The sequence below is a fragment of the Emys orbicularis genome, chromosome 10, assembly GCF_028017835.1.
Source record: "Emys orbicularis isolate rEmyOrb1 chromosome 10, rEmyOrb1.hap1, whole genome shotgun sequence".
Classification (NCBI taxonomy): domain Eukaryota; kingdom Metazoa; phylum Chordata; order Testudines; family Emydidae; genus Emys; species Emys orbicularis.
In genome coordinates this window covers 39,755,056-39,775,064 of record NC_088692.1, presented here as the reverse complement: position 1 = coordinate 39,775,064, position 20,009 = coordinate 39,755,056, and the positions used below count along the sequence as shown (strand labels likewise).

The window sequence follows — 20,009 nt, the reverse complement described above, 5'->3', positions numbered from 1 at the left end:
TCAAGAGGCCCCACTGGTTGTTTAGCAGGCTTCCTGCTTCTGATGTACTTAAAAAACATTTTGTTATTACCTTTTGAGTTTTTGGCTAGCCGTTCTTCAAACTCCTCTTTGGCTTTTCTTATTACATTCTTGCACTTAATTTGGCAGTGTTTATGCTCCTTTCTATTTGCCTCACGAGGATTTGACTTCCACTTTTTAAAGAAAGTCTTTTTATCTCTCACTGCTTCTTTTACATGGTTGTTAAGCCACGGTGGCTCTTTTTTAGTTCTTTTACTGTGTTTCTTAATTTGGGGTATACATTGAAGTTGGGCCTCTATTATGGTGTCTTTAAAAAGCGCCCATGCAGCTTGCAGGGATTTCACTTTAGTCACTGTACCTTTTAACTTCTGTTTAACTAACCCCCTCATTTTTGCATAGTTCCCCCTTTTGAAATTAAATGCCACAGTGTTGGGCTGTTGAGATGTTCTTCCCACCACAGGGATGTTGAATGCTATTGTATTATGGTCACTATTTCCAAGCGGTCCTGTTATAGTTGCCTCTTCGACCAGCTCCCGCGCTCCACTCAGGACTAAATCTAGAGTTGCCTCTCCCCTTCTAGAGTTGCCTCTCCCCTCTTTCCCGGAGAACCACAACACAAAGGGAAGTTTTTTTCCCCCCCAATTTAAAAAATTTCTAGCCCTCCCATTGGCTCTTTTGGACAGGTGCCCACTCACTTCCTTTTACCTGTGGGCTTGTTAACGCGGAAGGCTGACTGGCGTGTCTATCGAGAAGGCCAGCAAGGTTGTGAAACAATGCTGGCGCAGCTATGCTGGTGCTATAAGGATTATGTGCGCCTTGTCCCTCCTTACCTTGAGCAAGACCCTGTGGATGAGAGGGGAGGGGGAGGGGGTGGTAATAGAGAAACCTCCCTCCCCAGAGAAGGAGAAAGGTATCTGAGCATGAGCTCGGGCTGTTTCCTAGGTACAAGCAAAACTGGGGACATTTCCTATTGAACCTGGTCGCAAACAGGTCCACCTAGGGAAACCCCCACTCTGGAAAACTGCATTCAAGATGTCTGGTTGGATGGACCACTCGTGATGATTGGTGAAGGATCTGCTCAGGTGGTCCACCACCCCGTTCTGAGCACCTGGTAGATAGGAGGCTTCCAGGTGAATGGAGTGAGCTATGCAGTACCCCCATAGAATCAACACTTCCTGGCACAGGGGAGAGGAGCAAGCCCCCCTTTGTTTGTTTATATAAAACATCATGGTCATGTTGTCTGAGGACTGACACGCATTTGGCATGTAGGTTGTGACAGAACACCTGACAGGCTAGGCTCACCACTCTTAGCTCCCAGACATTGATTTGTAGGGCTAATTCCTCTGGCATCCTGAGGGGCCCTAAGTGAACTCCCCATCCCATGTCCGAGGCATCAGTTACCAGCGTCATTGAAGGGGCGGGCCTTGTGAAGGGGACGCTGGCACACACGGTGACCTGGTCCAGCCACCACTGAAGAGTGAGCGTTACTGCTGAGGGAAGAGTGACCACCTTGTCCAACAGGTTACAGCCTGGTATACATACCAATGCCAGCCATGCTTGGAGAGGCCACAGTCTGAGCTGCGCATGTTGCACCACGTAGGTATAGGAGGCCACATATCCCAGGAACCTCAAGCATCTTCGTGCCATGGTGACGGGAAAGCACCGCGGGCCGTTTATGATCTCTTTGAAGGCCTGGAAGTGGTTCTCCGGCAAGGAGGCTCTGGACTGGTTCGAGTCGAGAACTGCTTCTATGAACTCCTTTGTATAGGAGAGAAAGTCGACTTGTGCTTGTTTATCAGGAGCCCCAGGTTCCTGAAAGTGGTTTGTATGAGGTTCACGTGCCCTTCTACCACGTCTCTGGACCGACCTTTGATCAGCCAGTTGTCCAGGTAAGGGTGGACCTGGACTCCTTGCCTGCTGAGAAAGGCCGCCACCACTGCCATGCAGTTCATGAATACTCATGGGGCAGCCAACAGGCAGCACTGTAAACTGCTAGTGTTTGTGGTCTACCACAAACCGAAGGTATTTTCTGCGCCCTGGGAGGATGGCTATGCAAGAGTACACATCCTTCAAATCGAGGGTGGCAAACCAGTCCCCTGGATCTAAGGAAGGGATAATCGAGGCCAGGGAGACCATATGGAACTTCAGCTTCTTCATGAACTTGTTGAGGTTCCACAGGTCTAGGATGGGTCTGAGATTCCTGTTGGCCTTGGGGATCAGGAAGTAGAGTGAGTAGAACCCCTTGCCTCTCAACTCCAAAGGAGCCTCCTCCACAGCTCCGACCTTTAGGAGCCACTGTACCTCCTGGGCTAGAAGCCGCTCATGAGAAGGGTCCCTGAAGAGGGAATGGGAGTGAGAATAGGAAGGAGGGAAGGAAATGAACTGCAGGGTATATCCCACTTCTACCATGCAGAGTACCCAGCAATCCAAAGTGATGTTGATCCACACGGTAAAAATGGGACAAACGGTCCACAAACGTAGGGGTAAGATCCAGCCTTGTTCTGATGTGCCATCTTCGGGTGCACCCTCATAAGGACTGCTAAGACCCCGCCGGTTGTTCTGCAGGCGCAGACACGGATGTTGAAGGGGCGTGAGGTGTATGTCTCCTCCTAAAACCTGTGTTTCTCTGCTGACTGAAATCCTGCCTCTGCTGTTGAGGTTGGTGGAATCGGCCCATAGGTTGGGGCTTATAAACGTTTATGTAATGTTATAGTGTTTACGAACCGGGACTGGCACGTTAAGTCCTAACGACTTTAGAGTGGCCCTGGAATCCTTCAGACTATGTAGGCGGGCATCTGTCTGGTCTGAAAAGAGGGAAGTTTCCTCAAACAGCAGGTCCTGAATTGTTTCCTGGACCTCATGAGGGAGTCCAGAGGACTGGAGCCAAGAGCTCCATCTCATCACTATGGCTGTGGCCTGGAGGGATGCCTTGGATACAGCCTTACCTTCCTCCATCGAAGCCGCAAGCTCAGATCTGGACTCTGATGAGAGTTCCTTGAACTTTAACATGGCAGACCATGAATTAAAATCATAACTTAGGAGGGCCTGGTGGTTTGAGATTCTCAGTTGGAGGCTCTGCGTAGAGCAGACTTTTCTCCCCAACAGGTCCAGTTTCCTGGAGTCCTTTGCCTTAGGAGAGAATCCTTATTGTCCCTCTCTCTCCCGCTAATTGGCAACAGACACAACTAGGGAACCCGGCGGGGAATGGATATAAAGTACTCATACCCCTTCGGGGCACAAAGTACTTCCATTCCACCTGCAAAGCCTTGATGGGCTGTAGAATGGCCTCGTTTAAAGGTAGGGCCACTCTAGCTGGACCCGAGTGTGCCAGTATGTCTACCAGGGCCAGGGCTGACTCCTATCTCTTCTGCTTGTACATTCAGGCTTTGAGCCACCCGACGCAAGAGCTCCTGATGGGCCTTGTAATAATCTTGTGTGGGTGCTATGAACATTCCTGCCACTTCTTCATCAGGGGAAGACAATGAGGAGGCTTGTACTGTCATCCGGGCTTTCACGTCTTCCGTTGCTGGTCAGTCCCCTGCGGGGTTATCCTGGGTCTCATCCACTTCTGCACCCGGAACTGAACCCCTCTCTGAAGGGGAAGGTGGCGGTACTCTTGCCTCCAAGGGTGCCGAGTGGGACCGACCCGTGGTATAGGACCTTGCCATCGACTTGGAGCTCGAGGACCCACTTCTGGGTGACCATGGAGGTGCCTTACCCACTCGTGCCGTGGTATCGCGAGAGGAGTGGTGCCTCGATGATTTGCTCCAGGAATGTGACTGGTCCCTCAATGTGGGATGGTGCCGGGGTAGTGACCGGTGTTAGGATTCCAATCGGTGCTGTGATTGCGAGAGGTGCCGGGACTGTGATCAGTGAGGAGTGGAGCCTCTAGAGGATGAGTGAGATACCAGGCAGTGTCTCGCCATCATTGAAGGCTTGCCAAAGACAGGCACTTGCATCCATGGGACAGTTCTTGTGGTATCAGACCTAACTCCGATGGGTCTTGGCTCGGAGAAGGTGCTGGAAGGGACTGAAAGCCTTTTGCTGCCTCATATGCCTCTGGCGTAGTTGGCATGGCCAGGGCTGAGTCATGTCCATGCTCACCGGACTCAATGGGTCCCTTCCCAGGGCCAGAGTCAATGGCACAGGCTGGTCGCCACCAGTGTGAGAGTAGCCCAGCACAGGTCTCACTCTGTCTGCAGCTTTTCTCAAAGAGGATCGTCCCCAGTCCAACTTCGTCGTCCTTTTGTTTGGCACTGTTGGCGATGGGCATGAGTATTTGCTTGCAGAGCAAGAGAACAAGAGCGTTCCAGCAACTGTCACAGACCGAAAGAACGAACTGAGGAGGCAGCAGGTTGGCAGGTGCTTATATACCGCACCATGAAGGTGCCACTCCAGGGGCCACCAGAGTTGACCTGACAGATACCAGTAGTGGGGAAAACTTCCAGGGATGGTGCACACGCCCTATATTGGAATGGACATGAGCAAGCACTCAAAAACCCCCTCAGATTTAGCTATCAAACTCCAACAAGTGTCCACTGAGTCTGAGCAAAGTGAGATTTATCAAAGGTTTATAACTTGGCCAAATTTTGTCCCTGCTCCACAACATGGGGGCACTAGAGCTTCTCAGTGACATGGTTGTAAGATTTTCTTTTTTCCAGCACAAGCAAACAGCATATTTTCCCCTAACCTCATTCTTGGAAATGGCCACTCACTTTTAACTAAATCTTAAAAAAAAATTAAATTAAAATAAAATAAAAAATTACAGCCTGAGGCAAACAGTTGGCATGGAAAATTTCTGCCCAAATAGCTGGAAATTTGGCAATGTTACGAGTAAGGGTAAGATTTTGTCATTGATATTTTTAGTAAAAGTCATGGACAGGTCACGGGCAATAAAGAAAAATTCACAGAAGCCCGTGACCTGTCCATGACTTTTACTAAAAATATCCATGATAAAAATGGGAAGGGGCTGGGCAGCTGTGGGGTGGCTGGAAGCTCCGGGGCCCCCCCACCACCTATGGGGGCTCAGAGCTCCAGGGTTTCCCTGTCCCTGCAGGGACAGCGAGCTGCAGGGATCCCTCTGCCCCCTCATGATAGGGGCCGGGGAGCTGCGGGGGTCCCTCTGCTGCAGTGGCTGGGGAGCTGCAGGGGTCCCCATGTCACCTGTAGCAGCTGGGAACTTCGGGGTACCCCCCCCGCCCACAGTGGCCGGGAGCTGCGGCAGGGGCTTTGGGGAAGGGGTTGGAATGGGGGTGGGGAAGGAGAGGGAAGAGGCAGGACAGGAAAGATGTTGTTAGCTGGATCAGCAAAACATAATCCACCCTGCTGCTGCCAGCTTCCACACACACGCGCTCTGGGGAGGAGGGCAGGCAGACAGGCGGGCTCTCGGAGCTGCTGTTTAAGGCAGTGTTTACAGTCACTCTCACTTTGGGGGTGGGGATGTCTGTTGTGTGCATTTCAATGAGCTGTTTCCACAGTTCTCTGAAGTTTATCCAAGTCAAACTGCCCAAGCTTGACAAATAGCCTTGCAGCGACCAAGCCATTGAGCCTGCTCTTCCTGCATCCCCAATCCTCCCCTCCAGCTATACCCTGACTCACACCAACCCTGGGCCAGCCCCTTCACCACTCTTCAAATCTCCCCTCCCTCAAGGGAGGGCCAAACACACCCGCCATTGAAATCCATCCCCATTGATCACATGCACAGTGTGAAACGCTGGGGGAAAAGGGAGCTGGGAAAGCAGCAGCAGCCAGTCACAACTTTTCCTTTAACACTGGGAGGGAGGCGAATCAGAGAGAAATATCATGAGGGAAGGGGGAGGGAACAGGGATCTTGGATTTTCCAGTTTACAAAAGCCAGGCCTGTTCCCCACATCTCTCACCCTCAACAACACCTGCATGGGAAAGAAATCCCCGATCCTCCTAGGGGACGTGGATGCTTCAACACAGGTGCTGACTGCGGAGTAAATTCGCTCAATAGAAGCCTACAACTCCCAGCATGCTGTACTCCATCTTGCACAGAGCTGCCGCCTTAGAGACGGAGCAGGGCATGCTGTGAGTAGTTGGGAAGAATGTTTGTTAAAAGTGGCAACATATTTTGTATGAGTAGTTACTTTAAAAAGTTCCTGCCATTACAGCGATGTTGATAGACTTAGTGTAGATCATCATCAGTGTTACTGACCACATAATAAAACAAACACCTGTAACTATTCCTTAAAAACCCCTTCGCATTACAGTTTTAAAAAGTTAATACATTGACTTTTAATAGCATACTATATTACTCTTCATTCTTTCATTTTTTACTATACTTTTGTATCTTTGTATGAAAAGATTTCAGTGATGTGGACCTTGGGCCAATGTACTAGTCCTCATGTGGCCCTCGTGGTGATTTGAGTTTGAGATCCCTGCTTTAGGAGTTGGAGCACCTCAATTTTGCACAATTCACTTGTAGAGGCAGCCTACACACCAGGAAGCAACACAGGCAGTATGAGCTGAAAGTTCCCCAGTAAGGAAATGAGTAGGGTGTTACAGCAGAAGGCTGGTTAGATCATTATAAGAAAACCAGAACAAACTTCTACTTTCAGTGTAACTCAGCCAGCACTATAAAACAGACTATCTAGTCAGCCTGTGCTACAAGACTTTCATTAACACTCAGCCAAGTACAAAAGCAACTCCTTTGTGAGATGTCCTACCACGCCAAGCCAACTGCACAAGCAAGTTTAGAGATGTGGCCACAAGAGGCCCAGCAATGCAAGGCTACAAAGAATCAAAGCAAAGGGTGGAAGGTATCCAAGAGACGCTCATAATTTACTGGAATAGTCACATAGGGTAGGCCCCATATTATTACAAACGGTGACAAGGAAAGTCCCCCAGATTCCATATTGGCTTTTAATTTAAAAAAAAAAAAAAAATCTGTGTCTTTGCTATGAAACATTTTTGTGGAACCCACAGCATCTGGTTTGTGCTGTTTCAACCAAAAACAGTCAAGAGATACCTTAAAAACTGATAATGGTCCAGAGATGCTTCAAGCATGAGAAAGCAACAAGAGTGGAGTTAAAAACTGCTGTAAGCTTGCTTCTTATACAGCAGTTATTTATTAACTAATGTTCAACAAGTCTTTGAAGTAGGAAAGCAGTATCCCCATTTTACAGCTGGAATGACTTGCTCAGGGTCACACAGTGCGTCTGTGGAAGAGCCCATTCTTGTGATCAGTCCACTTTCCAACTTACAAAGGTAAAGTATCTGTGCTTGGAACTGTAATGTACCCCTTTACTGAACAGCTGCATTCTGGATCCTCCCATGCTGAAGCACAGGGAAAGGAATATGGCTTTATAGAACAGCTTTACAGAGGTCTGAAGCACAAACCTGTGAAAGCCCACAGAATGGCTCTCCCAAGTTTTGGAAGAAGTTTTCACGTCCCCTGCCACCTTTGGAGATAGCAGGATTTTATGGTAAACTGCTATATTAATTCCAGGCTCTTTGGAAGCAAGAAAAAAAAAAAAAAGTCAACATTTGCCTAATGGAGACCACAAAACTAGTGAGGATAAAAGACGGCCATAATTCTACAGCAATGGGAAAAAATTATTGCAGTGTCTTTGTAAACTGCATCAAAATGCTAGAACTTTGGGAGTGATGCAGCTTTTTCATGTTTAATACAAAAACCTTTGATACTCACAAGGAGTTTCAATCCTACTTTGTTACTCTGTTCCATACAGCCAGCATGAGAGCTGCACTTCGCATACAACAGAAGAATTGCCTTCAAAGTGCTAAGCTTCTCTTCACCTTTACTTATCCCTTCTCTGACCGTATATCTTCTCCTTATCGGATTTGTTTCCAAGCAAAGGTGTGTATGAGGAAAGGAGTCCAGCCCACAGACTGAGTCTAGGGAATTGTATGCATTATAGATAGAGCTGTTACATACACTTGATCCAAGGCACTTAGTGTCTTTTCACTATGAACCTATGCATGTTTCCCACATGATCCTTTTACCCTGCTCAGCATCCTTCTACCCCTTAAGATTATACAGATTTTGGCAACATTTTCAGCCATTAAACAAAAACAATAAATGTCCAAGGGACTTTCCTAAAAAAAGTTAAAGCTGAACTCTTCTTGGGAAGTTGGGGACATGAACGAATTTGTGCCAGAGGCCTGGGGTGACTCTGGATGGCTGGGAGGATGAGAAGGGGATCCTGCAGAACTTGGGCTTTTCCTGGACGCCTCTGAACACTTCCGGAAGACCTGGCTGCTCTTTCTGCGGGCATTCTCCCTCACCTCCATGACCTGAGCAGACTTTGCAGCTTACAGAGGGGAAGACAAAGACAGAAAGAAAAACCATTAAGGCTTCTCATGCACCAGAATTCCATTCTCTAGGGCTACATGGATAATGGAGGGATTAGTATTCCTGCTCCCTTTTTTCAGGCATGGTTTCCCATCCTGGTCCCTCATGTAAGTCTGCCTCTCATACCTGCCTGCATAAGCTTCAGCTGTTTCTGTCTCTCCTCCTCCATCTTCTTCTTGTAATCTCCAAACATGGCTCGCATGACCTGACGCTTCTTTGCCAGCACGGCCTTGTCACTGCGTAGTGTCTTGATGGCACGAAGAGCTTCTTCAGCTGAATCATTGGAAAGGAGAGACAGGCGAACACAGAATATAAATCTTTCCTTTTGCTCTTTCCCTGCACCACTGCTTCTGCCTCCCTTTCCTTCTAACAAGACACTCTCTGGCTACTCACCCTGTTTTGGAGTGGATTTCTGTGTCTTCAGGCCAAGTTCCAGCTGTTCCACACACCAGTCCACTTCCCTCCACAGCTGTTTATCTGACTGCTACATAAAACAGAACACAGCAAGGGGAGGAAACTAAATTGTCCAAAAACTAAAACACCATATGTTAGTCAGCAAGGAAAATCAAGGATCTATAGATTTAGGAGTTGTATGTTCATGTTTTCACTCCCTCAGAGCTGGCTTCACTTCATATTCTTGATGCCACTTTATGTTCAGCACCTTCCACCTGATGATGTCAAGCCTTTGCACAAACAGTACTGAAGCCTCCCAACACCTATATGTGGAAGGTTTGCTTGCCTATGTTTGTCCAACACTATGGGAGCCTTTGGTCTGACAGCAGTTCTACAAACATAAAATAAATCATTTTCCAGTGGGGATAACTAAGGAAGAGAGAGGTGAAGTGACCTTCCCAAGGTTGCACAGTGAATGAGTGACAAAATCCAGAAGAGAATCTGGTGTCCTGTCTCCCATTCCCCTGCCTTCCCAGGGATGTGCAAGTTAGCTAGTTAATGTCTGTGAAAATGGAAGGAGCTATCTAAGCACTAAGTGTTATCCAGCATAGCCAACGGACTGGACACTGGCAGAGGGAGTAGCAGGGTTGCCTCCTAGAATTGAAGTAGCATCATGCTCTAGATCTAACAGTGTTGTAACTGTTACACATGTATGAGAATCCCCAAGCTCTTATCACCTCTATGTTCCACAACTTCTTTCCAACAGGCTTTCAGTCTCCTTCAGAGCCTCTTATGTCACGGTTACCTAGGAAAGCTACCCCCTGGTGCCTTATGTACAGTGCCCACCTGAGGGATGGACGCCTCAGGAGATAGGTAAAGGCTGTGGGGCTTTTCACCTCAGGCTGGTCTAGTCTAGGGCAGTAGTTGTGGAGATTCATCTTCTGAGGTGAGTTTGTGGGTCTCAGTCCAGTTCCTAATGGACAGCTGTCCACATCGCACAAACCACTGCAGTTGTCTGTCTCAACAGAGAGGCCAATAACAGAATGGCCAGAGACTGAACCCCCACCCCCACACACACTCTTGGAGTGGGAGCTCTCAAGGTCAGGGTTGAGGCACAGCAGCTGGGTGGTGGAGGAAGCTCTCACGGCTGCTTCCTGTGTTGCAGCCTTCACATTCCAGCATTGCTGATCTGGGACCATTCATGAGACCTAAATTCACAGACATTTTAAAGAAAAACATAACAGACTATAGACTTCAGTACAGCATTAGCAGATGGTAAGGTGTACTTTAATGATCCCTTAATACATGACTCAGAGCGACTGGTGCCTTCAACCTCTTTCCGTGCCATTATAAACCTAGAGACAGGGACTGGGACACAGGAGGTCTTCTGGGCTCTGTTCCTGGCTCTGCGACAGTCTTGATCTTGGCCAAGTCAGTTAACCTCTCTGCATCTCAATTTCACCATTTGCACAATGGGGATAAAACCTACCAGCCAGGGATGCTACAAGGTCTAAATCATTACATGCCTGCAAAGTGCTTGCAGACTCTCAGACACGGTTCTAGGGAAGGACAAAGTAACATCAACTTGAGCCACCTAGTCCACCCCCACTTGTTAGGTTTCTGGTCACAGTGAAACCCTAATGGGATAAGCAGCAATAAATGGCTATCCATTTCCAGCCTGTGCTACCACACAGATTTAGAAACCTCACACATACATTAACTTTCCCTTCCAAGGAAACTATGGAGCCTTAACAGTGAGGTTATGTTTGTTTATTAGCCAGAAATTAATTCACATACCTGTGTGGTCTTGTCCTGGAGGGACAAATCTGTGTCTTCACACCCACTGGCTCCCACCTTCACCTTCTTGCTGACCTCAGCTTCCGCCATCTCCTTCTTACTATTTGATGATTTCTTTTTCTTATTCTTCTTGGGTGCTCCAGTTGCTGCTGTCTTCTCTGCCTTAACCTCATCTTTAGCGGCGATCTCTGGTTTTGGGGTCTCTAAAACGAGAACCTTTCTCCCCAATCCTCCACCCACACAGCCCACAACCTCAGGCATGTTAGCCTCCCACAGGGTTGAATGCGTCATTGGTCCTGCAGATAAGCCACCTGATGTCACATTTTCTGCTACACTCTCCGCTCTTTGACCTGTAACAACAGATGGCATCAGGGGACCATCTTTATCTGGGATGACAAAATTGAAAGCAAACTTGGGCTCTTGTCCAGGGGTGGAAAAGTTCAACGCTCCACTCAAATCTTCTAGTTCTGAGGGCCTCTGTTCAGAGCCACCTACCCCCTGTGCCTCTTCCATAGTTCCATTGGTTGCTTGTGGATCCATCTCAGGAAGTGCAAAGCTGAATCGGAAGCTATTATCAGATGGTGTGAACCAGTTTGTTGTTGACTTGGAGGTCTGTCCAGATCGCTTCCTATACCCCACACTCCCTGAAACCTGCACATTCCCTTGCTGTATTTGTGCTTTCCCAGGTTTCATGGCTAGAGAAAAGAGGAAGATTTGTGTTTCTATTAATTCTCTGATTTCTTACCATGTTGGCGCCACATTTAGAACAATTCACTTCTATAAGGGACACCCAACCTATGTGTATGCAGAATGCTATTGTATTTTGGTACCAGCAAGGGATTGTGGGCAAGATACCCAGTGCAGCATTTCCATATGGGACTGCCTGACATGCAGAGGGAATGGGGGGGGGACTCGCTCCTATTTATTCAGGCCTTGTGCACCACCATCACACCAATCTCACACACAGATCCACAATGGATTCTTGGAGGAGTCCCATCTTCTGCTATTTCATCCTGCTCAGTGCGATGTTAGGCCTTACTCTAGCTGTCATTAGTAGAGCTTCCAAAACCATGAACTTCTCCTTAACACTGGACCCCACCCCAAAGTGATGCCATGAAGTTCAGACAGATACTGCCTTTACTTCACCCTCAAAACCCCCTTCAGCTCTGGGATTACATATGCTTAAAGGCCCTTCCACTTTAATGGCTTCTGGCTGGCCCCTTAAAGAACAGGACGGGGGAAAGAAGGTTTATTCCTCATGGGAATGATTGGACGAGAAGCCTCAAGAAAGGCCATTTGCTAACACCACATCAGAGGGAACCAAATGGTTCTGTAGACTCCAGGGATGGCCCCAGCCTCACCTGCTTTCTCCATCCTCTTCTGCTCCTCGGCCATCTTCAGTCGGTAATCCCCAAACACGCGGTTCATCACCTGCCGCTTCTTCACAAAGGCAGCCTTGCGGGAGCGCAGGACTTTGAGGATGTGCTGTGTCTCCTCTGCTGCATTTGAGAAGCCAACCGACACAAAGACAAGAAATGGGATCACAGTGAGTCCTACGAACCATAGTCAGGGAGGGAAACAATGGTGCTTCTTCCCTCAGCCAGGTACTCGGATCAGAGAAAAGTCTCAGAGCGGCAGTACTACAGATGTGTCCCAATCTCTATTCTTTGACTACATGAGGACTGGAATGGCTACTGGTTGGGACACTGGATAGTTACACCACATACAGAATTAGTCCCTTATCAGTGGTTCAGAGATAGGGATTTCTACAAATAGATGCAATACCATGTAATGCTTTTTGGGGGAGCACTTTTATGTGCTTTGTGGAAGTTGGGAAAAGCACAGACATCTTAGTCTTCCAGAAAGAGCAAGAGTCAGGCTAACTCTTCTATTTAATAACACGAGACTTTAATGCAGGGCCTGGGTGAGTGGGAAAAACTGTGAGAGGTTATTTTGACCTTGTGTTAGATAAGAATGGAACCCAGACTGTAGCAGAAAGTTACTGAGAAAAGAAAGGTATCAGGAAGGAATATGTATAAACAAGATGCGGTTGTTGATCATTATTGTCTGTAACAAAAGGTATAAATGCTTGCCCTAATTATTTATCTAACGGAGACCTGCCTCGGGAGGGGGAATCCCTGTCCGTGTGTACTCTCCCGTGCATATTGCAATTGCTCATAATAAAGCTGCCTCTGGCTTGTTGCTTTAAACTCAGAGTGAGGACTTTGTTTTCCTCCACAGCTTATTATTGCATACATCTTCCTATAGTACCTGTCCCCATAGTATGTGGGGATTGACTACAGCAAAGGTTCTCAAACTTCACTGCATCGCGCCCCCCTTCTGACAACAAAAATTACTTTACGACCTCAGGAGGGGGACCAAAGCCTGAGCCCACCCAAGCCCCTCCGCTCTGGGTAGGGGGGCCAAAGCTGAAGCTCAAGGGCTTCAGCCCCAGGCAGGGTGCCTGTAACCTGAATCCTGCTGCCCAGGGCTGAAGCCCTCGGGCTTTGGCTTCGGCCCTGGGCAGTGGGGCTCGGGCTTCAGTCCCAGACCCCGACCCCAGCAAGTCTAAGCCAGCCCTGGCGACTCCATTCAAAGGGGGTCGTGACCCACTTTGGGGTCCCAACCCACAGTTTGAGAACCGCTGGACTGCAGGATACTTGTATGACCAATAGCATATGAAGCAATGCTCTAATATATAAATGATCAAATCTCATGCTTCTGCATAAACCAATGGCTGCAATGTTCAGGAAGGAATTTTGTATCCTCATGTGCACCATGACATAGTCAGCCAGATGCCTTACAAGGGAAGTTTCACTTTCCTTTGAACCACTACGTAGTGGTCACTGCTGGAGGCATGATACTGGGCCTGGTGGATCAACAGGTATGAACTCTCAAAACGTTCCTGAATACACCTGAAGCCAGTATTTTAATGGGCAGTAAAGTTTCTCTTTTAAGTGATTTCATCTTTTTCCAGGGACAATGAGGAACATGCTTAAAAAAATAAACTACAAGCATTTAAGGGGCATCTCTATTGATACTATGCAGCAGCAGTCACTTGAGATTGTGGGATTATACCACAGATAAACTATCAGATACAGAATGTGAGTGATCAAAGCACTGAGGGGGATGAAACCACTGTCTGAGCTGCAAAGCACTGTAGGAAACCTGAAGTAGCTGAGCAATATGTAAGTGAAAGGGAGGAATGAGGCATAGGGGCTAAAAGGAAAATGAGGAGAGAAGAAACAATGCATAAGGAAGGAGACAGGCAGGATTAAGAGCGGATAGGCAGATGGAGTTCAAAGTAGAACAGATGTTAAATGAGGACAAAATGTTTCATTACATTTTACATTTAGAATGAATTCTAATTATAATTCAATAGACAGAGAAATTAGAAAGGCTTCTGGGTGAACTGAACCAGCACTGAGTTTAGATTTTAACCAGAAATCTTGGGGGAGGCAACATACCTTGTTCTGGGGTTGGATTGAGACGAAGGAGGCCTGTTTCCAGCTGCAAAATACACCACTCCAGCTCATCTTGGAATGTCCCTTGGGGAGTCTGGGATATTGGGAAGTGCACAGATGGGACAATGTTTATTTTTAAAGTGTGGACGTGTACATATACCAACCCCACACCCTTGTAGCTGACACCAAAAAAGGTTGTTCTAAAATTCTCTGGCCTGAGCTATGATAAGATGATCACAATGGTCCCTTTTGGCCTTAAATTCTATGAATGTTGCACATCAGCTGCAAAGCAATGAAGAATAAAAGTACTATGGGCCCTGTATTAATCCAGGCTCAGAGTGATGGTGGTTTTATGGTTAAATTGTTAAAAGCCTATTGAATGAGGCCCCTGTATTATAGAAATTAGTGACAGAAAAGATGTGTCCACTGTCTGTCATCCTGTCCATTTCTATGCTGTCAGGATTTTCCCTATAGGATTTTTCTAGTTCGATGCCGTGTCTAATTTAAAGGTCCTACGTGATGGGTTCCCACCAATCCTCTTTGCAAAACAGTTTCCAGTCTAACAGATCTCTCGGTCAGGAAATTATCTCCCTTGTATAACTTATACCCCATCCCCAACCACTCTCTCTTGGTTGCATTAAATTCCATTGTAACATAGATACAAGTTAAGAGTGAAGTATATCAAACAGATAATTAAATACATTTGAACATACATAATTGAGTTACATTGAACAAACAGAAGACTCACTAAACCCAAAAGATTAGGGCCAAGATTTTCAAAACTGACTAATAATTTTGGGGGGCCCAACCTGAGATACCTCAACAGGGCCTGAATTCAAGAGGGCAGGTGCTCATCATTTTCAGAAAAATCAGGCTTCTTTAAGATGTCTCAAGTTGGGCTCCCAAAATCACTAGTCAGTTTTAAAAACTTTGACCTGGATTCTTTTTCATTATTACTACAAAAGTGGTAGACCTTAGGATTGATTGACTGTAAATGATTTCCAAGACTTCTTATATTCCTCAAGAATATACCAGAGGAAAAAGTTAAAACAAAAATAGTTTGTGTAGGTTTAAAGATGACAAGTTTAAAGATGAGTTAGAAATTATATTGGTCCCTTTTTAATTTTTTGAAATATTTTAAATTAGGGTTTCATTTTGCAATCGCATATACTTGGGGATCAATACAAACTTTTTTACCTGAATGTAATACTGTTAGCAAAGTGCTGTACTCTGAACAATATGTTCCATTGCATTTATCACTACAAAAACATGAAAGCTTCAAAAAAGCCATTACAAATATTAACAGATGGACATATGGTCAGCCTGTTGATATGTGGAGAATTGTGGGGAGCTTTGAGGGGAAAAAATGCATGGCAACCTCTGCACGGGGCAGCAGGAAAATGCCTTGAAAGATCAGGGCAGGTGGCAGTTTTAATTGTATCAATCAACTTGAGTGCAGAAGGCAGAGAAGAGCACACTGAGTTTTTACCTCTTCCATTAGGAAAGCTGGCCTTGCTGATGTGCAGCTCTGGAATCCTCCTACATGGCTCCTGTTACCTAGAATCACAAGACCGTAAGTGAGCTTTTGCTTCCTTTATATCATAGGAAGGAATGAAGAAATCCAGAGGCAGCAGGAAGCGGTGATGGAAGCACCCCTCGGAGTACTTCAAAGTAACATTTCAGGAGTGGGAAAGAAGTAAAACCATTCTACCTAGTTGCTAGGTTCAGAAAGCTCCCTATTGTGGAGGATTTCTAAGGGTGGGAGGCAAGAATGGGATCAAAACTAAGATGGCTACTTTCAATTGGTGCTCCATCTCTGACAGACTCCAACTTCTTCAGCAACCAATCACTGATGTCATTAGGGGAGGCTGCAGAATGCAAAGTGATTGTTTTTGTCTTTTAATGATTGGCTGAGCACCTAATGTGGCCAACCAGACATTTAGCAGCCAGAGCTGCCAGTGTCCCTTTTTGACCAGATGTTCCAGTCAAAAAACAGACACCTGGCAACCCTATGCTCACGACTGAGGGTCAAGACCCAACAGAATAAAGGATGCTGCCAGTGACTATTGACCCAAGCCACCATCATGATTTAATTATGTCTAGTGCAATAATGTCTCCTACCAAACTCTAAGAGCTTGCACATTTCTTTATTAACAGATCCCACTGGAGCCACTGTCATGGAGTGTGGGGGAGTCAGGGCCCTGCACCCACCACTTCCTGCGATTCACCGTGACTCTCAGCCAGCCAGTAAAACAGAAGGTTTATTAGAGGACAGGAACACCATCCAAATCAGAGCTTGTAGGTACAGACCACAGAACCCCCTCAGTCAGGTCCATCTGGGGGGCAGGGAGCTTAGACCCCAGCCCAGGGGCTCCCTCCATTTCCCCAGTCAACTCCCAACCGAAACCCCCTCCAGCAGTCTCACCCAGCCTCACACTCCCCCCCCCCCCCCCGCTCCTCCTCCAGCCTTTGTCCAGTTTCCCGGGCGAAGGTGTCACCTGGCCCCAACCCCCCTCCTGGGCTCAGGTTACATGCTCACTTATCATCCCTCAAGTGAAGTCACACCCTGATACCCCCATCACCAGTGCAGACAGTCCCAGTAAAACTCCCACACAACATTCCCAGGTCAATCCTCCCTACTCCATCACAGCCATATCCACAAAAAGACCACCCAGACCTCCACAAATTCAGTACCCCACTTCTCCTCCCCAAACATTTATGCCCCATTCTATCAACCTACTCAGGGTAAGTCCAGAAAGTAGATAAGCTTTGTTCTGATCAACAAATCAGGGCTCTGGGGAGCAGGGGGAAGAGAGTAGAGTTCCACAGCCAAGGAATCCTTACTGAAAGCACACATCTCCCCCTCCTGCAATGGGGCTACAATTGAGTACTGCTCAAGTGTGCAAAGTGCTATACAGTAAAGAGCCCACAGCCCAGTTGGCAGAGCTGGGTACTGAGACCCCTTGGTCTGTTTAGTGATGCAAGAGATGAACCAGTAACACTGTCAGACTGGCGATGGTTGTCAAAGCTATAACCTACTCCCTGCCAGCCTCAACCCCCATGAGCACCAGGACAACCCCTCTCCCCAACTCTGCCGACAGACACCCGGGGGGGGGGGGAGGGGAGCTCGGCACCGGGACAGCCCCGCCCCCCAGCTCTGCAGACAGACACCCGGTGGGGGGGGGGAGCTCGGCACCGGGACAGCCCCTCCCCCCAGCTCTGCAGACAGACACCCCGAGGCCGGCTCTGCTCCTCACCTGTCGATGTCCTGGAGGAGGGGTAGTCCGTCCCGAACTCCTTCCCCCACCGCGCTCCTTTCCGGCAGGGTCCGCTCTGCGCGCTGCTAGAAATGTGCTACTTACCGTGTATTGAGCATGCTCAGTACATCTGCTGAAGCCACTGCCCTTCACCCTGCCCTTATACCCGTAGGATTCTGCTGACTGCTTTTGACAGGGATTAAAAAGGGGCAAAGGGGGCGAATCAAGGGGGGTGGTGGCCAGGGTCAAGGCAGGGGGTGGAAATTTACTGGTCTGGGGGGTCAAGCAGCTGGAGGCAGCAGTAGGAGAGGGGCTAAAGGGAAAATCAGGAATGGGGGTGAGGAGGCAGAGTTAAGCCCAGGAGTGAGGCACTGGCAGAGGGCGTCAGAGGGCAAAACCCAGCACAGTCAGGGGCACAGGGGGTAACAGTTACCCCAGTGTGACTGAGACACCAGTGTTTGCAAAAATGGTGGGGGGGGGGGCAGAGGGGCTTTTTTATTTCCCCTCTCACAGACAGCACCTCTCAGCATCAGCTTCCCAGGGCTGGGCTCTTAAAGGCACAGGCATCCCAATGCCCAGTCAATGCATCTCCTCTTTGTCTGATCTAACCTACTGAGGCTATGTCTACACTACAAATTTCAAAGCACTGTCACGGGTGCCAGTGCTCCTGGTAATCCACCTCGACGAGGGGATTAGCTCCAAGCACTGGGAACCGAGCCTGTCCACAATAGCGCTTTAAAGCGCTCAAACTTGCTGCGCTCGGGGTGGGTGGGTGAATTTTCACACCCCTGAGCCAGCAAGTTAGAGCGCTTTAACTTGCCAGTGTAGATAATCCCTGAGACTTAATTCAGTGAAACATTTTACATATATCCCCTCAGAAACCCCAAGATACCTTTACAACCACAAGAATTCTAAAATCTTGAGTCAAGAAATTTTAAAACATAAATATCTTTTTTTTATGTGCCTCTTTGTTCCTGAGCCTGTAGGGTGCAGTAAGGCCAGTTCCAATGCCTTGAGCCTAAACACCTGAATGAATCTTAGTCTACCCTCATACTCTCAAACATTTAATATACGTAAGGCCATATCTACAGTTTAAGGCCTGGTCTACACTAGGAGTTTATGTCGAATTTAGCACCGTTACATCGAATTAACTCTGCACCTGTCCACACCACGAAGCTATTTAGTTCGACATAGAGGTCTCTTAAATTCGACTTCTGTACTCCTCCCCAACGAGGGGAGTAGTGCTAAATTCAACATGGCCATGTCGAATTAGGCTAGGTGTGGATGGAAATTGACGGTAATAGCTCCGGGAGCTATCCCACAGTGCACCACTCTGTTGACGCTCTGGACAGCAGTCCGAGCTCGGATGCTCTGACCAGCCACACAGGAAAAGCCCCGGGAAAATTTGAATTCCTTTTCCTGTCTGGGCAGTTTGAATCTCATTTCCTGTTTGGACATCGTGGCGAGCTCAGCAGCACTGGCAACGATGCAGAGCTCTCCAGCAGAGATGGCCGTGCAATCTCAGAATAGAAAGAGGGCCCCAGCATGGACTGATCAGGCAGTCTTGGATCTGATCGCTGTGTGGGGCGATGAGTCCGTGCTTTCCGAGCTGCGATCGAAAAGACGGAATGCAAAGATCTACGAGAAGATCTCTAAAGCCATGGCAGAGAGAGGATACAGCCGGGATGCAACGCAGTGCCGCGTGAAAATCAAGGAGCTGAGACAAGGCTACCAGAAGACCAAAGAGGCAAACGGACACTCCGGATCCCAGCCCCAGACATCCCGTTTCTACGAGGCACTGCATTCCATCCTAGGTGCGGCCGCCACCACTACCCCACCACTGACCATGGACTCTGAGGATGGGATATTGTCGACGGCCGGTTCCTCGGACATGTTAGCAGACCGGGAAGATGAGGAGGACGAGGCAGTCGACAGCGCTTACAACGCTGATTTCCCCGACAGCCAGGATCTCTTCATCACTCTTACAGAGATCCCCTACCAACCATCCCCAGGCGTTAACCCGGACACAGAATCAGGGGAAGGATCAGTCAGTAAGTGTTTTAAACATGTAAACATTTATTTTTAACAGAACAGGAATATTAACAATGGGTTTTTCATGATTACTTTGCCCTAGGCGCTTAACGTTTCAGTCCTTGGCAGTGCAACTACTGAAAAAAAAAATCTAACAATGTCCGGTTTAGCATGATTGGTTTGCCCTAGGCGCTCTACTGTTTAGTCCCTGCCAGTGCAGCTACAGTAAAATCCGGTCTATATGTCCGGGGATAGAGCAGAAATCCTCCTGGGACATCTCCACGAAGCTCTCCTGGAGGTAATTGGAAAGCCTTTGCATCAGGTTCCTGGGGAGAGCGGCCTTATTGGGTCCTCCGTGGTAGGAAATGTTTCCGCGCCAGGAGACAATCAAGTACTCGGGTATCATTGCCTTGCAGAGCATGGTGGCATACGGCCCTGGTCTTTGCAGGCTTTCCCGAAGCATCCGTTCTTTCTCCGTCTCTGAAATCTTCATCAGAGTGATGTCGCTCATGGTGACCTGCTTTGAATTAGGTAGGGGAATGTTAGTATTGGGACTGCTTGCCTGTTCCTTTACAGAACTGTAACCGGCGGTTTAGAGCCACGCAGTGGAGGCGGGAGAGGAGCAGCATACAGGGATCTTTCCCTGGGACAGCCGCGAGGGGGTGGGACAGGGGCAGAGTTCATGCTTGCCGGATTGCTGGCAGCAGGGACTGG

At 48.0% G+C, this 20,009-nt stretch overlaps 1 protein-coding gene across 1 annotated transcript; it reads right to left on the bottom strand.

Moving 5' to 3' along the window:
- Positions 1-2,010: 2,010 nt before the first annotated feature.
- Positions 2,011-17,336, bottom strand: C10H8orf33 (chromosome 10 C8orf33 homolog). Its single transcript, XM_065412046.1, has 11 exons — positions 17,265-17,336; positions 15,497-15,564; positions 14,011-14,101; positions 11,905-12,042; positions 10,544-11,238; positions 8,747-8,837; positions 8,480-8,626; positions 8,209-8,312; positions 4,210-4,300; positions 3,737-3,857; positions 2,011-2,353 (listed from the first exon to the last, which is right to left on the bottom strand). Exons 2-11 carry the CDS (start codon positions 15,503-15,505, stop codon positions 2,011-2,013), a joined length of 1,830 nt encoding a protein of 609 aa, XP_065268118.1. The 5' UTR covers positions 15,506-15,564; positions 17,265-17,336.
- Between the last annotated feature and the right edge of the window lie 2,673 nt (positions 17,337-20,009).

What these genes read in the sequence shown, in the direction of transcription:
- C10H8orf33 (XM_065412046.1), bottom strand. An exon ending in CAATCCAACCCCAGAACAAG is followed by an intron (nt 12,043 to 14,010) that starts GTATGTTGCCTC and finishes TCTCAAATGCAG; the next exon opens with CAGAGGAGACACAGCACATC. An exon ending in CCAGGAAAAGCCCAAGTTCT is followed by an intron (nt 4,301 to 8,208) that starts GCAGGATCCCCT and finishes TTGCTCTGCAAG; the next exon opens with CAAATACTCATGCCCATCGC.